The sequence below is a fragment of the Cavia porcellus genome, unplaced genomic scaffold, assembly GCF_034190915.1.
Source record: "Cavia porcellus strain 051 isolate PalLab524CR breed Dunkin Hartley unplaced genomic scaffold, mCavPor4.1 scaffold_14, whole genome shotgun sequence".
NCBI classification, from domain to species: Eukaryota; Metazoa; Chordata; class Mammalia; order Rodentia; family Caviidae; genus Cavia; species Cavia porcellus.
The window spans coordinates 76,848,505-76,862,786 of record NW_026947497.1 but is presented as its reverse complement, the minus strand read 5'-3'; the positions used below and the strand labels follow the sequence as shown (position 1 = coordinate 76,862,786).

General features: G+C 61.3%; 1 protein-coding gene across 19 annotated transcripts in view; it reads right to left on the bottom strand.

Moving 5' to 3' along the window:
* Window positions 1-482: 482 nt before the first annotated feature.
* The window catches only part of Tnk2 (tyrosine kinase non receptor 2), a 34,606-nt gene continuing 20,806 nt past the window's right edge, over window positions 483-14,282 (bottom strand). For 7 of the 19 annotated variants that reach the window (XM_005006902.4, XM_005006900.4, XM_005006901.4 and 4 more), the window contains 13 exons: window positions 13,484-13,705; window positions 12,576-12,728; window positions 11,961-12,238; window positions 10,535-10,661; window positions 10,036-10,182; window positions 9,842-9,936; window positions 6,328-6,522; window positions 5,149-5,240; window positions 4,598-4,642; window positions 2,695-4,019; window positions 2,519-2,614; window positions 2,268-2,395; window positions 483-1,189 (listed from right to left, as the gene is read on the bottom strand). In XM_005006902.4, coding sequence (XP_005006959.2) covers window positions 1,183-1,189; window positions 2,268-2,395; window positions 2,519-2,614; window positions 2,695-4,019; window positions 4,598-4,642; window positions 5,149-5,240; window positions 6,328-6,522; window positions 9,842-9,936; window positions 10,036-10,182; window positions 10,535-10,661; window positions 11,961-12,238; window positions 12,576-12,728; window positions 13,484-13,705 — 2,910 coding nt within the window. In that variant the 3' untranslated portion in view covers window positions 483-1,182. Of the gene's footprint in view, window positions 1,190-2,263; window positions 2,396-2,518; window positions 2,615-2,694; window positions 4,020-4,597; window positions 4,643-5,148; window positions 5,241-6,327; window positions 6,523-9,841; window positions 9,937-10,035; window positions 10,183-10,534; window positions 10,662-11,960; window positions 12,239-12,575; window positions 12,729-13,483; window positions 13,706-14,282 lie in introns of those variants that run through there. The other 12 variants (XM_063224343.1, XM_023560262.2, XR_010039199.1 and 9 more) reach the window with 11 other exon arrangements.

Here is a 14,282-nt window from a genome sequence, read left to right as displayed (position 1 = left end):
CGAGGAAGGCAGCCTCTGGTGTGGGATGGGGGGCACTGCATGGTGATTTTAAATGTCAATGTTGTTCAGAAAAACAAAATGAGAATACTGGTGCGGAGGGGGGGGGTCATACTGGGGATCGAGCCCACAGCCTTTGCACTGAGGTCCCCTTTTTATTTTTGGAGACAGCATCTCAGTAAGTCACCAGGTTTTCCAGGCCAGGCCTGAAACCTGTACTCTTCCTTCCTCAGCATCCCAGAACGCTGTGATTACAGGCATACATCACTGCACCAAGCTACACCTACTACTGTGCACTTTCTTGTCACCAAACTTTCTGGCTGAGCACCAGCAGACCAATTTGCAGTACTTGTGGGGTACGTGGGATCTATCCTGTATATCCACCAGGCAGTGTGACCCGGCTTCCAGCCGCACTTCCTCCCTCTGCCGACAGGTGGTGCTGTCTGCTGGCCGACGGACAAAGAAAACAGGCAGGCACGAGAGAGTAACATAAAATAGAAACTAACTTTATTTCTCTGAAAGAAGCAGATATTGATAGCTGGGGCAGCAGCTTTGGCGACAGAGGCTGGTGGGAAACAGAACGGCACAGAGGAAGAGTTGGGTGCATACAGGAAGCACTGGTGTCCCTCTAGGGCAGCTGGCCCTTGGTCTCCTCCCAACCCTGGGGCCTTGGACCCTGGTCCCTGCCAGAAAACGGTCTGGCACCTCCTCTCTGCTTCCCAAGCCACCCTGGCTATTTCCAGGCACAAGAGCCTAAGGTGGGCAAAGCCCCGTAGCACATCTACAGTCCACGAGGCCACAGTCGATTCCTGCCTGCCCCCCAGTGCCAGCAGGGCTCCTGGAGCCCTGGCCCCAACCACCAGAGACCATGGCCTCTCTGCATGGGCGCACACCTCCCGCCGGGTCACAATGGCTCCCTCTCAGGCTGGTCCCCTGGACAGGACCCGGCCTAGCCTTGGATGTCCTGGCTGGTTCACAGGGCCCTTCCTACCCTGGCAGGGGCACTGAGGGCTGAACCCAAGTGAGCAGGGCCAGCGCCAGCTGAGGGAGGTGGGCGCCGACCTCACTGTGGCATAGAACAACGGCGACAGCAGGTCTTCCGGCCTGGGTGGGCAGCCTCTCCACCCTGGCACATGGGCAGCTCGCGTCACTCTGTCAGGGCAGACCCTCGGTCTCAGATGCCACTCAGCGCCTGCAGGGAAAGTACCCTGCCCGTCAGCACAGGCTAGCTGGTGCCAGGAGGGGCTGTGCACTAGCAGCGTGGGCAGCGATGCCACAGCTTATTACCCTGGGACAGTGTTCTGAGGTGACAGAACAGTGCTGCTGTCAGCACCCAAGGATGCAAGGACAATAAGCCTCAGCCTCTCTGGATGTAAATGAGGCAGAAATCAGGAGACAACAACCCACACTGACCTGTGTGGGTGACAGTGCTGTCCCTCACCCAGCTCTCCCCCCACTTCCGGCTGGACAGACAGAGGAGGGAGCCAGCTGGGCAATGGGCAGGGCATGGGCTGCTCACCCAGCCTTCAGCCCTAAGCCCACCCACCAGTCAGGCCCTCAGCCCATAGCACTGGCTTCTGGGACAGAACGGGTATCGCCTGTGAGCCTGCATGTCAACACTCTCAGTCGGACACCGTGTATTTATATACCATTCAGCGTTACTTATATAAACCCCAGCACTTGGGACACTGGGGCAGGAGGATCACTGTGAGTTTGAGGCCAGCCTGGGCTACAAAATGAGCTGAAGGTCAGGCTGAACTGCATAGCGAAACCCTGTCTTAAAAAGACAAAAATAAATGAATTTTAAAAAGCCATGAACTATGTGTAAGTACATATGTATATATGAAAACATTTTGAAACAGGGTCTCGATTTGTTACCCAGACTGGTCTCAAAATATTGGGCTTACGCAATCCTGCTTTAGCCTCCAGACTCCTGGGAAAACAGGTGAATGCCAAGGCATTAACATTTTTAATGTGACTTTAAATAGAAACCTAAAAAGAGGTAAGAAGTGTTCGCTTAAACTCCTGAGCCCAGGAGCCAGGGATTTAGCTCAGAGGCTTAAGCACCTGCCTGGCAAGCATAAGATCGTGAGTCCAACCCTTGGTACCAAAAGAAGGAAAAAAAAAACCAAATCCTGGGTCTGAACCCCAGGACTGCTGTGGAGGCGGAGGAAGCCAGCCCCTCACCCAGTCCCTGACTCTGCAGCCTGGGACGACCGTTCCCAGCCCATGGCAGCTTGCCCCATCCAAGAGCAGGGGTGGGCACTCACTTGTGGTGGGCAGGGCCACAGGAGCCCAGGAGGTGGCAGCCAGCCTGCTCCAAGTTCCAGTCAAACATCTCCAGCACTTTGTGACACTCTAGCCTTGGTCGCAGCCCCAGCCCAAAGAGCTGCTCCACCTGGGGGGCAGAGGGCAGCACTGTGGGGTCCAGGGCTGAGGGGGTACCGTGCTAGGCGGGGTGGAAAGCCAGAGCAGAGCTGGGGACAGCAGCAGTCTCGGGCCCTGGCACTGGAGCAGATACCTTCAGATACTGGGCAGCCTTCTGCACGCTCCAGGCATGGCTCTGCAGGGCAGCCTGGCACTCCTCTGTGGTCACCCCATGCACCATGGCCTGCAGCTGGGCACAGTGCCTGTGAGCACCACGCCCAGCTCTCTGGGTCCCTCGGCCTGCCCACCCATGCAGCCAGTCCCACTCACCATCTGGACCTTGTCTGCTGGCCGCGCAGTCTCCAACCCATCCCCCAGGCAGCCCCTCTGCAGGGCAGGCGGCCGGACACCAGGGTTGCTGTTGTTGGTAGAGAAGTTGGCTTTGGGGTTGGGGGCAGCCTGGGGCATGGGTCGCACAGTGGCAGTTGGGGCTGCAGGGGCTGGGGTGCTGGGTGGTGGCAGCAGGAGGGGTGCAGGCTGTGGGGCCGGCTCCTCGGGACTTGGCGCCTCCTGGAGGAAGCGCTGGTAGCGCTCCAGGTAGGGAGGGCGCTCGGGCAGCAGGTAATAGTGGGTGCTGCTGACCTTCCGGCCATCACGCACGATGGGCAGGATGCAAGGCCCTGCCCGGGCGCCAGGAGCCTGGATCACCTGAGGGGTGGCATACTTGGGGTCGGAGGCAAAGCTCTGAGTGGTAGGCATGGTCTTCCCAGGGGAGCTGGAGAGCCGCTGTGGCAGCGGGGAGCTGCCAGGTGGCACCAGGGGGCTGGGGGTTCTCGAACCTTGTGGGGACAGGGGCTCCCGGGGAGGTATCCGAGGAGGGGATGCAGGTCCAGGCCACCGGCCCAGTTCCTCCTCTCCTGAGGGGGCTGGAGACAGCTCCACCCTTGGGCGTGTGGGCCGAGGGGGGATGGGCACACGGGGTGGCACCTGGGGCCTGTCGTCACCCCTGGGGCTAGGCGAGAGGGTCAGCGAGCCCGTGGGGACCTGCAGCTGCCGCATGCACTCCTGCTGCAGTGCTTGGAAGATCCGAGCTGTCTGCGCCGAGCTGGGTGGCGGGCCCCCGCCCTGGGCGGGCAGGAACAGGTTGTCCTCCAGCGCTGGGGGGTGCATCGAGGGCTCTGGCACAAAGGCGTAGTTGGTCTCACCCTGGCAGGGCCCAGGGGCCAGCTCAGTGTCCACCAGTGTACTGTTGATGGAGCAGACCTCAAAGTCATCCTCGTCCTGCGCCACATCGTCATAGGCAGGGGGTGGGGGCAGTGGGCGTGCGTCCCAGTCCACCACAGGCGTGGGGTGCAGGGGGCGTGGCAGGGCCCGCGTAGGGCTCTGGGGAGGAGTCTTGTCCAGCAAGGAGCAGGCATCCATGGCCAGCTGCGCCAGGGAAGGTGCACAAGGCCGAGGAACTGGCACCACAGGGTCCTCTCCGAAGTCGATGAGGGTGACCTCGCTGCCTCCACGGCTAGCCTTGGTGCCTGGGACCCGGGCTGAAGGCTTCGCCAGCCACAGCCCCCTGGGCAGGCCTGACTTCCGCAGACCCAGCTTCTTAAAGTCACTGGTCAGGGGGTCTGGGTCCTCACTCACAGGGTCGTATGTGGGCTCTGGATGGGAGGGAGACCCCGACAGAGGCTCAGGCAGGGCAGAGGACAAATGAAGGCAGGGCACAGGAAGGAAGCCGAGTACCCCACAGGGTCCACAGCCAGTTCCCCAAATCAGCCACCCCTTGGCTGCTAAGCGTCCAGTACACCCCACACCATTCAGACAGACTGGACCGAGGTGCCCACGTCCACCTCGGCCCGTACTCCCCTGGCCTCCTCTACAGCAGTGCAGGCAGCCCCACCCTGCCACCTCTGATGGCCCTGCAGGATGAGAGACCCCCTCCACACCTCCACACAGCACCCCATCAATGCAGGCTCGGGCAGCAGGACCCCCTGGGAGTCGGTACTTCTAAGAAAATCCCCCACATCCAGAGGGAGAGAGCAGGTAAGAGGCGCCATGGCACAGTGAGCCAAGGGGGGCCCCCAAGCTCAGGCTTGGAGGGCCCGAGGGGAGGTGGGAAGGTTGGGTCAACAGCAAAAGCTCAGAGCAGAAGCTGCCTCCCCAGCTCATGTACCTTCCAGGACGAGGGGAGAGGAGAAAGGAGAAAAGGGGCAGGGGCATTTTGAGTGGCCCCACTTACTCGAAGTGAAGATGGCAGGCTGAGGAGGGCGAGGTGGAGGCTCCCCTGCAAGAAAGGCCATGCGGACAGGGACGCAGAAAGAGCGAGTTGGACCGGACAGGGAGGGCGACAGAGCGGGACGGGGACAGAGGACAGGGAGGGCGACAGAGCGGGACGGGGACAGAGGACAGGATGAGACAGAGCCAGACAGAGGCAGAGTTGGGAGGGAAGAGAGCACCGTGAGTAGAAGCGAGCAAATGTACAACCCCAACGGGAAGGGGAGGCAACGGGGCAGCAGGACAGGGCAGCCACGTCCCTCCCGAGTGACAGGCGCAGGCACAGGAGACGGAGGAGGCCCTGGCTGAGGCACAACCTCAGGGGCTTTGGCTCCGGGGAGGAGAGTGGGATTAGGGAAGGGAGGGAAAGGAAGCAGGGCCGATGCAGGAGCGGCAAGGAGGCCCACCTCGGCGGATACAGCTGCCTCTCCTCGGCCGCCCCACGCCTAGGAGCCAGGGACACAGCTGTCCCAGAGCAGACAGGGCGGCCTGGGGACACCAAGGAGCAGCACTTACTTTTCACCCTCCCCAGGTGCTGGGTGGACCCGGAGGTGCTCAGCTCCATGTTCAGCAGGTCAGGGGGGTCCATGGGGTTCCCCAGGTACAGTCTGCAGACAGAGCCAGGTCTCTGAGGACAGGCTGGGCACCCCCCACACAGGTCAGGCAGAATGTGCCCCAGCGTGTCCAGGGGACACTGCACTGCATCTTAGAGCCAGGCCAGGGCTCTGGGCTCCTGATCCCCATCCTGCCCGCCCGATCTGTCCACAGACCTAAGTCAAAGGGACAGCTAGGGGCACCCCACCCCGCCCCGCCTCCAAGTCCTGCCCCACACAAGGCTCCTGGGAAAGTGAGGCCAACAGTGAAAATGAGCACGGCTCGGAGGAGCACGGGCCGAGATGGGGGCGCCCGGTGGCAGTTCTCTGGGCCTGGAGCCACCCTCGCACCACAGGGACAGTGACAGTGCAGGACGTTTGAGGTGAGAAGCCCCACACGAGCCTCCGAAGAGGGCGCGGGGAGAAAGCGCACAGCTTACACACAGGCAGCCCTGGTCCCCCACCATCTCCTGAGGACACGCTCTGGTCTCCTAGAGCAGCCTCCAAGGGAGTGCAGAGCTCCCAGTGCAGCTGCTCTGTGGGCCCTCAGCCCTCGCTGACCATGCACCAAGCCCTGCTGTGCCCACACACGCACTGCAGCTTGCAGCCAGCAGGAAGGAGGGGACAGCAGCCTGACCCCAGGGCCAGGCACGTGTGTGAGCTGGGGTTGGGGGGATGGCCCATGTTGGCCGGGTCAGGACACAGAGCCTGTGTGAACATGGAGGGATGGCAGCAACGTCATCCCCAGACAACAAAGGAGGCTGCTCTCGGGTCCCTGCCACAGCTGGCAGCAGAGGTCCTCGTGCCTGGCTCTATCACTGTGGCAGAACTGGACTCGGGGGCTTCTGATGTTCCCGCCATGGAAAAGCAGAGCCTTGGGAAAAGGGGAACAGTGCCCTTGGAGGTGTCCCTCGTGAGCCCGCTCTGAGCAGCACTCGCCCAGCCTCATGGGGGTCCCAAGCCCCTCTGCTGGAGGTGTGTGTTTAACAGGAGACACGAGCCTTGCTCCCACCGCCAGCAGAGCAACATCAGCCTGGGGACGCAGGCCCAGCGGGGAATGGGGAACGGGGAGCGGGGAGCAGGGCCCGTGCCAGACACTCACTCATCGATGCGGTCAGGGAAGCCCCAGCAGTGGCGGGGGTCACTGTCCCCGTGCCCTGTGTGGATGAAGCTGTTCTGCAGGGGGTGGCTGATGTCCTGCGCCGACAGGCCGGCCACGGAGGTCACCACGTTGCGGGGGAAGGGTCCCACACACAGCGTCCGCGTGTTCTGCCCTCGCCACCAGTAGTTCTCAGCCCTGCCCGCAGAGAAGGCCTGGTGAGCGCCAGGCTGGAGACCCTGCTCCCACCAAGATCTCTCTGCCAGCCAACCTGGCTTCCCTGAAAGAGTGACAGGGAGAAAGCCAGGCCCCTACCACGCAGCTGGCCAGCCCACCTGCCGCTGTCCACGTGGGATGCAGCTGTGTGCCTGAAGCCCCCCCATTCCCCCTCGGTGGGCTCAGGCAGCCCCTCTTGGTTTATAGGAGACAGAATTCGCCTGCCTCACCAGCACACACAGAGCCTGGGTTCCAATCCTGTCACTAAGTCTGCAAAGCAGCTGTGTCTTCTCACAGCCCCACTCTCCCTTTTCCTCCCGAGCAAGGCCCAACCTGACCCTTCCAACCTCATGTACACTCTCCATCGGATTCCACGGTTCTCGGCAGACAGCAGGCCCCACAGAGCCTCAGGGTGGACAACCACGCCTTCTTCCTTCCCGCTCCCCACCACCTCAGGCCGAGCCCCTCACGGGGGCCCATGAGGTGACGCTGGGCTCCTGCTGAGGCTGTACCGTGGGCCCTCAGCCTGAGCACTGGCCACAGACCAAGCTCAGGCACTGCAGCCGGAGGCACGTGGGGCGGAAGCCCAAGTCTCCCCCACCTCGCAGACAGCCCCATACGTAAGCTGAGACTTCCACCCCCACCGCTAGAACCGCTCACTTGTCAGCAGCGTGGGCAGAGTCTGGGCCCAGGCACAGTGGTGACAGTGTCAGGCTGCTGGGATGAACGTGTTCCCAAGCCACCTGCTCTATCAGCCCTTGTCTCTCACTTTACCCACCCTAAAGCCAGAGGCGTGCAGAAGACTCCGAGGTGATGCAATGCGACCAGCAAGGGCAAGGAAGACGGAGGAAAGGGGGATCTGGGCACCTGGGGCCCTGCCTGGGGCACAAGACCCCTGCAGCTGCCCATCCCCAAGACTGGGGACCCAGCATCCTTCTGGAGATGGCAGGCGGTGGTGGGGGAGGAGGTGCCCAGCCTCCTGCAGACACAGCACCCTGCCTCCAGGGTAGGGAGGGAAGGGAAGGAAGGAAGAGCCAGGACAGTGGAGGGCAACACCCGGGAAGGGCCAAGACCCATCCGAAAATAGCAGGGCTGTTCCTAGGCGGAGCAGGGCTCCTGGCCACCACCGCACACAGGAGCACCATGAGTGCCGTGGGGAGCCACCCCAGCCAGCCCAGACCACCGGCTGCTCCCCAAGACCCACTGCACCAGCTCTCCACACCCCCTGAAAGGCACCTGAGGTGGGGGCATCCAAGCTGTGGGGGGCCTTGCACGCACCCCTACAGCTCCTGTGACCAGCACAGCCTAGCTCCTCCCTGATGCCTCTTCCTGGGCCACTTCAGAGAGTGACAGCACCACCATCCCCTCGCCCTTTCACAGGCACAGCCCAGGGCCTTGGGCGCTCACACAGAAGAGAGCCCGTGGGGGACACCCAGGCACCCACAGAAAGACCCTTTCCCCAGGAAGGGCAGACAGCTGCAGCTCGCTGGCCATAGGGCTCAGCAGGATAAGACGCAGCAGCCCAGTCACCAGCCTCTCTTCCTACTCTGCATAGTGGGGTCTCCAAACAACACTCAGGCTCAGTTATGAAGCAGAGGCAGAAGGCCCTGGGGGATCAAGCAAGGCCCCAGTACCTCCAGCCTGGACCTTGTGCACTCCTCGGCTCGGGCTGTCTCATCCTTCCCCAGTCCCTTCCACAGCCCCTTGGTGTCCACACCTACATAGGAAGCAGAGACTGCAGGCCAGGCCAAGGCCAAGACCCTGCAATGGACGTCAAATCCTCTGGCCCCTTCACCAATTCCATAAAAACAGATCGAAGAGCAGCTACCAGATACCTCCCCTTCCAAAAAACACCTCCGAGAAACTGGGCATCCTGGGAACCCTGCATCTAGACACAGCCTCCTGGCTGAGCTCCGCCTGCCCCCCAGTACACCAAGAAGCATGGAGCCCCCAGAGAAGTCTATGATGGACACCCAGGCTGGAGATAAGGAGACACCTTGAGAGCAGGAGGGACCAACCAGGAGCTGGAGAAGCACAGAGCCAGCACACACCACATGCATAGAGACAGCTTGACCAACAGACAGCAGGACTGAAGTCCGAAGGGGGCAGTCAAAGCCCTGCTGCTGCCGACACATGGGCCCACTCTACCCTCATCACTGCCTACCTGCTGAGCAGCTCCGGAGACCCAGGGAAGGCTGACAGCCTTGAAGGAAGAAGCTATGAGCTAAACCATGGCAGTGGCAGCCGGAGTCAGAACCAGCAGCCAAGCCAACCAGTGCCAGGGACAGAAGGCAGGACAAGGCGGGCTGTGACAGCTTGCGGGAGCCACTCTGCAGCCCCTCCCATAGCCAGCCTTGCACTCAGTGTCCAGAGACACAGAAACCCGGAGCCACCCAGGGAACCTGCCCTGGTGGGAGGAGACAGCAGCTCAGGGCAGTTCCCTGGCTCCCCGAGGTGGGGCAGGCTGTGCTAGGCACCTTCCTCTTCCTATTTCCAGGCTGCTCTCAGGGGGCCACGCCCCCTACCCCCAAACCTGCACAATGTCCCCAAGTGGCTTTCTGTTTCTAGCACACCAGGAACTCTGGAACCATACCCAGCCCTGCCACCTGTTGGAATGCCATTCTCGATCCTGGTGTCCTGGGACCAAGGGACAGGGTTACCATGGGTGCAAGTCCTGTATCTGCTCACCCAGTTCCCAGGCTGACGTTGGATTTACCTAATACTCCGCAGGCCCCCAGCCACAGAGCAGGCCGACGTCGGCTCTTCTTCCACAGGCTCCCTGCCCCAGGGCATCTCCAGCCACCCAGCCCCACTCCTCAGCCTCCCGGGGGTTCAGATGACAGAGGGCAGGTCCTCCCGGAACTGCGGACTCAGGGACAGACAGGCCCTGCCAGGGGAGATGAAGAAGCCCTGGCCGAGGGGCCAGAGAGGTCTGGCAAGAGGGTGGAGAAAGGATGGAAGCAAGAGAGGTGGCCTGGGCTTGCTTTGGGTGCTACAGGGCCCAAAGGGGCAGTCAGAGTCCTCTGCCAGGAGAGACAAGGAGAAGGCAGAGGGGAGGATAAAAGCAGGGGCTCTTGCGGGACACTGCTCAGCTGGGCCACTGCCCAGCACAACGAGGCAGCTTTGACCCACACAGCAGCCGGAGCCAGTGGAGAAGAGAGGGTAATCTGGGGCCTATGCCCTGCCGGAGCCAGCTTGCTTCAGCCCTGCCAATCACCAGCAGCCTGAGTGCTGCCATCACCCCTAGGAGGTGGTGGCAGCCTGTGTCCGCCATGCATCTCCGCAGTGGGCACTATCCTACCTTCCCTCGATGATGGTAATGACATCGTTCATCTGGATGTGCAGTTTGTCCGGCTCCTCGAAGTCCTGCAGGGCCCGCATGTCAGTGGGCTGGGCCTGTGACACACACTGGTTACCGCCTGCCTGGGACTAACCTCGGGTGGCACCCAGCCAGGACACCCTGTGCCAGCGTCTGTAGGCAGGTGTGCCCCTCACCTCTAGCAGGAAGTCCCGCAAGGCCACAAACGTGGGTCTGTCCTCGGGCTTGTGGGCCCAGCACTGCGCCATGACGTTGTAGATGTCCTGTGGGCAGTCCTCGGGCCTCGGCAGGCGCTCCCCCTCCTTGTCAATCTTGTGCAGGATCTGGGGGGACAGCAGCACGCTCAGCTGGCTCCCCGCCTCCCACACATTCTCCAACCCGCCCACGTGGGTCCCTGCTGGCTGCCACCTATCCTCCAAAGGGGACCTGCCCCACCCCGCAGCCTCAGACTGGGTGCCCAGGCCCCAGGTTATCAGCACAGATGGGCCTGCCTAAGGCAGGGAGCGAGTGGCTTCAATCTCCTCTCCCCTGACCCACTGGGTGGACTTCTCTGCTCAGGCCTCTGGAGGCTGCAGACACACAGTGTGGGCAGTGAGGGGTCACTCAGATAACAGCCAGGCTGGCAACCAAGGACAGAATCACCCCGCCCACCCCATGGGAGGCAAGACCCCTCACCTGGCTGCCATTGAGGCCAATCCAGGGCTCCTGGCCGTAGGTGAACATCTCCCACAGTGTGACCCCAAACATCCAGGTGTCACTCGCGTGGGAGAAGGTGCGGGTCTTCAGGCTCTCGGGGGCACACCTGGCAGAGGCAGGAGTCAGCTCGCATGGACATGGCACTGTCACTGGACAAGCCTTCCCTGCTGCCCAGGTGTGGAACGGTAGGAGGGGAAGGGCACCCTGATGAAGGGCATACTCCCTGTCCCCCTAGGGCTCCTGCCACACGCAGCTGGGCTGTCTGTGGAGCTCCTAGACAGGAAGCTGAGAGAGCCCAGAAGGCTCTAGGTCAGGGGGTGGGAGCTGAGGTCTGGTAGGAGGATGACAACCTCCAGATCTGGGGCAGATCCTGGCATCTGGGTCACTTAGGCAGGAAGATGTGGGCAGGAAACGCAGGGCAAGGGGAGGACCCGAACGTTTGGAATATTAAACTGCTTTTACCCAAACTCACTCTGGGGCCCCTCCTGGGAGAGCTTAGGACGGGGTGCCCGGAGTGGGCAAAGGTACTGGGAGAGAAACATGCACTCTGCATAGGTTCGTAAGATCCCCTGTGGTAGTGAGTTCAAGACCAGCCTCAACTAATACTAAGACACTGTCTCAAACAACCAAAAACAGAAGAAGGAAAACAAAAAACAAAACAAAACCCAGGCCTTCCTGTGACGTCACTGTGAGTCTCAAGGGGACAGGACTTGAGGACACTTGCTCAAGATCCTAGGCTTCATTTTCCCATCTATGAAATGGAACAATAACCTGAATACTCCACAGGGCTTTTTTAAGTGATCTTTTTAACTTATCAGTCCAACCAGCATACTTGAATACAAAAGTGGGCACTGTTAAGTACTCCAGGACAATGGGCGTAACTCAGGACACACCACCCGCAGCAGCAGAGTGACTTATTAATTAGGGTGCGTGAGCAGTCTGATTACACAGCAGGCAGTGATGCACTGGTTCCTGCCACCTTAAAGACCACAATCCTCTGGGCACCGCTAGGGTGCCAGGGGACCACAATGATCTCAGCACAGGATGAGCCCCAGAGGGCACAGGAAGAGCTGGGCGACACCTCGGTTGCCAAGGTCTATGAGACCTACTGCCAGCTCCACCCAGAATGCGCCCCCAGCAGGCGTGCTAGACACAGTCCTGACTCCCGAGGAGCTCAGTATCAAGTCCTGTAGTAAGCCTTCCAATTCCCCACTGAATAGCACAGCCTTCTGGCCCACAGCTTTCATCCTTAGGCCTTTGGGTGTCCCTCCAGCACTCCTGGGCAGATGGGGAACAGATGGGTGGGTGAGAAGGGCACCCCAGGACCAGAAGAATCAAAGATGTGTAACCAGAGGCCCCAGAAACTTGAGGCCCAGGGTAGGGGCCAGCAGCACCTGCCCCTCACCAGGCAAAGGGCACCTTGCGATGTTCCTGCATCACATAGTGGTCATCATTCTGGGGCAGGGCTCGCATCAGTCCGAAGTCCCCGATCTTGACCAGGTCACGGGTAGCCAGCAGCAGATTTCGGGCGGCTAGGTCACGGTGAATAAAACGCTTGGACTCCAGGTAGCCCATGCCCTCGGCCACCTGTACGGCGTAGCGGCTCAGCGTTCCCAGGAGGAAATGACCCTGGTGTTTCCGAAGCCGGTCCAACAGGGATCCCAGGGGCGCCAGCTCTGTCACCTGGGACCACAGTGCAGCAGGAGGAGTGCGGCTAAGCAGCCAGCGTGGGCTCCGTGCCACTCCCAGAAGGCTGTCCAGCCACACTCAGTGCTCCTCCTTGACCTGACCTCGGGGACAGCAGGAGCCCTGCTGCTTCCCAGGCTGCTCCCTCCAAGCCATGTGGGAAATGGGCCCAGCAGAAGCTGCCCTGGGAGACTCAGGCTACAAATTCCAAACATAAACTGGAAGGCCAGTGCTCCAAGGTGCGGTTCTGCAAAATGCAGGTGACAGCACTGGCCTGGGCCGGTGAGCCCCTCTGTCTGCCCCAGCCCCAGTCCCCCAGGCCTCTGGCACTCACCATCTTCATGGGCGGCGTGAGCACCACGCCATAGAGGCGGATGAGGTTTCGGTGGTCAAGCGAATGCATGGCATTGACCTCCCGGATAAAGTCATCCATGGCCTCAGGCTGGCTCAGCACATCAGGCTTCAGGCACTTCACGGCCACGCTCACCTGCCGGGCAGGACATGCAGGGTGAGGTCTCCCCGGGTGCTGGTTCTTGGGTCCAAGTCGCTCCTCCCCAACACAGCCCAGAGACACATCTCCCCTCTGCTCTGCTCAGCATGGGGGCAGGGACAGCACCAGGGCTGGGGGTCCAGTGCGGAGGCAGCTGCTTGTTAGCTGGGCCTCCCCTAAGCCCACGTTAAGCAGCAACCATGAGCTAAGAGACATCGGATAGGACAACAGGACACTGACGCTGTGATAAATCTAATGCCAAGCGCTCCACGGTGTTACCAATGGGCACAGTGGCCTCCCTGGGAAGAAGGGAACGCTGAAGGCAGGGAGGGGCCTCAGGCAGCTCTCCAGGGTGCTGGCAATGCTTTCCTCCTGCCTCAGCCTCCCTAGGGTGTGAGGTCACAGTCTCGCTCCACTGTCTCCGGGTTCCCGTGCTATCTATCTATCCTTTGCCCTTCAGAGCAGGTGGGCACTGCATATGTGTAAAGCTGCTTGACTGCATGCCTAGAGATGCCCGTTAGCCCAAAGGGGAAACAAGGCTGAGATCGGAAGAGCTACATCCAAAGCGTGCACCTTAACTGGACCCAACCAAGTGCCTGCGTGGGGAAAGGTGGGAATGCTAACTGCTTCCTCCAAATCCCAGCGTGGGCTCCGGGACCACCAGGTTTTCACATTCAGGCCCGGCAGGGTGGGAAGGGGGCTCTGTCGTCTTAGGGCTCCCCCTGGCTGCTGCAGGTGGGAGCAGAGCTCACCGTCTTGCCTGAGGGCGCATCCCACTCGCCCCTGCGCACCACACCGAAGGAGCCATCCCCCAGCTTTTCCAGGAGGCGCAAGTCCTTCTCCCCGATGAGGCAGGTGAGGCTCTGGAGGGGCCCCTCACTGGCGGGGGCCCCTGGGGTGGGCGAGGGCTTCCGGAAGGTGCTCTGGGAGTGGTGAGGGGGAAACTCAGCCTCCAGTCGCTTTCCACTGAACACCTGTTTGGAGGCAACCAGGGGCCAGGTGGATCCCGGCCGCCGCTCAGCCCCAGCCTTGCCCCACTGGGTCCTCCCAGGGTTCCTGGGCTCTGTGTGGGACAAGCCCGCCCTGGCCCGGCTGCTGGAGGCCCTACTCCTTCCAGCACACAGCCAGGGGAGCCCACGACCTCTGAGGAAGGGTGAAAGACAATAGCAGAGGCCCCCTCCCAGCTGTGGGGACAGGGCCATCCCAGGACCCTGCAGCCTTGCTCTCAGGTCTGAGCTTCCTGATCCACCATTCCTCTGAGCCCCTCAGGGCACAGACACTGGTCTAGAGCCTCAAGGATGGGGCAGGGGCCAAGGCTCTCCACAAACACCTCCCTGTCCATTTTTAGCCCTGGCCCCTTCCCTGGGGTGATCACTTGGTGCTGTCTGTCTCCCCTCCCCAGGGAGTCGGCTGCCCTTCATCCACCCAGGGGAGAGGATAAATTTAGTCTGAGGCTGAGCTCTGTGTGTGTGTGTGTGTGTGTGTGTGTGTGTGTGTTGTGCGCACGCGCACACGCGCACACATCCTAGCTGGGCCTGGGAAGACAGCTGC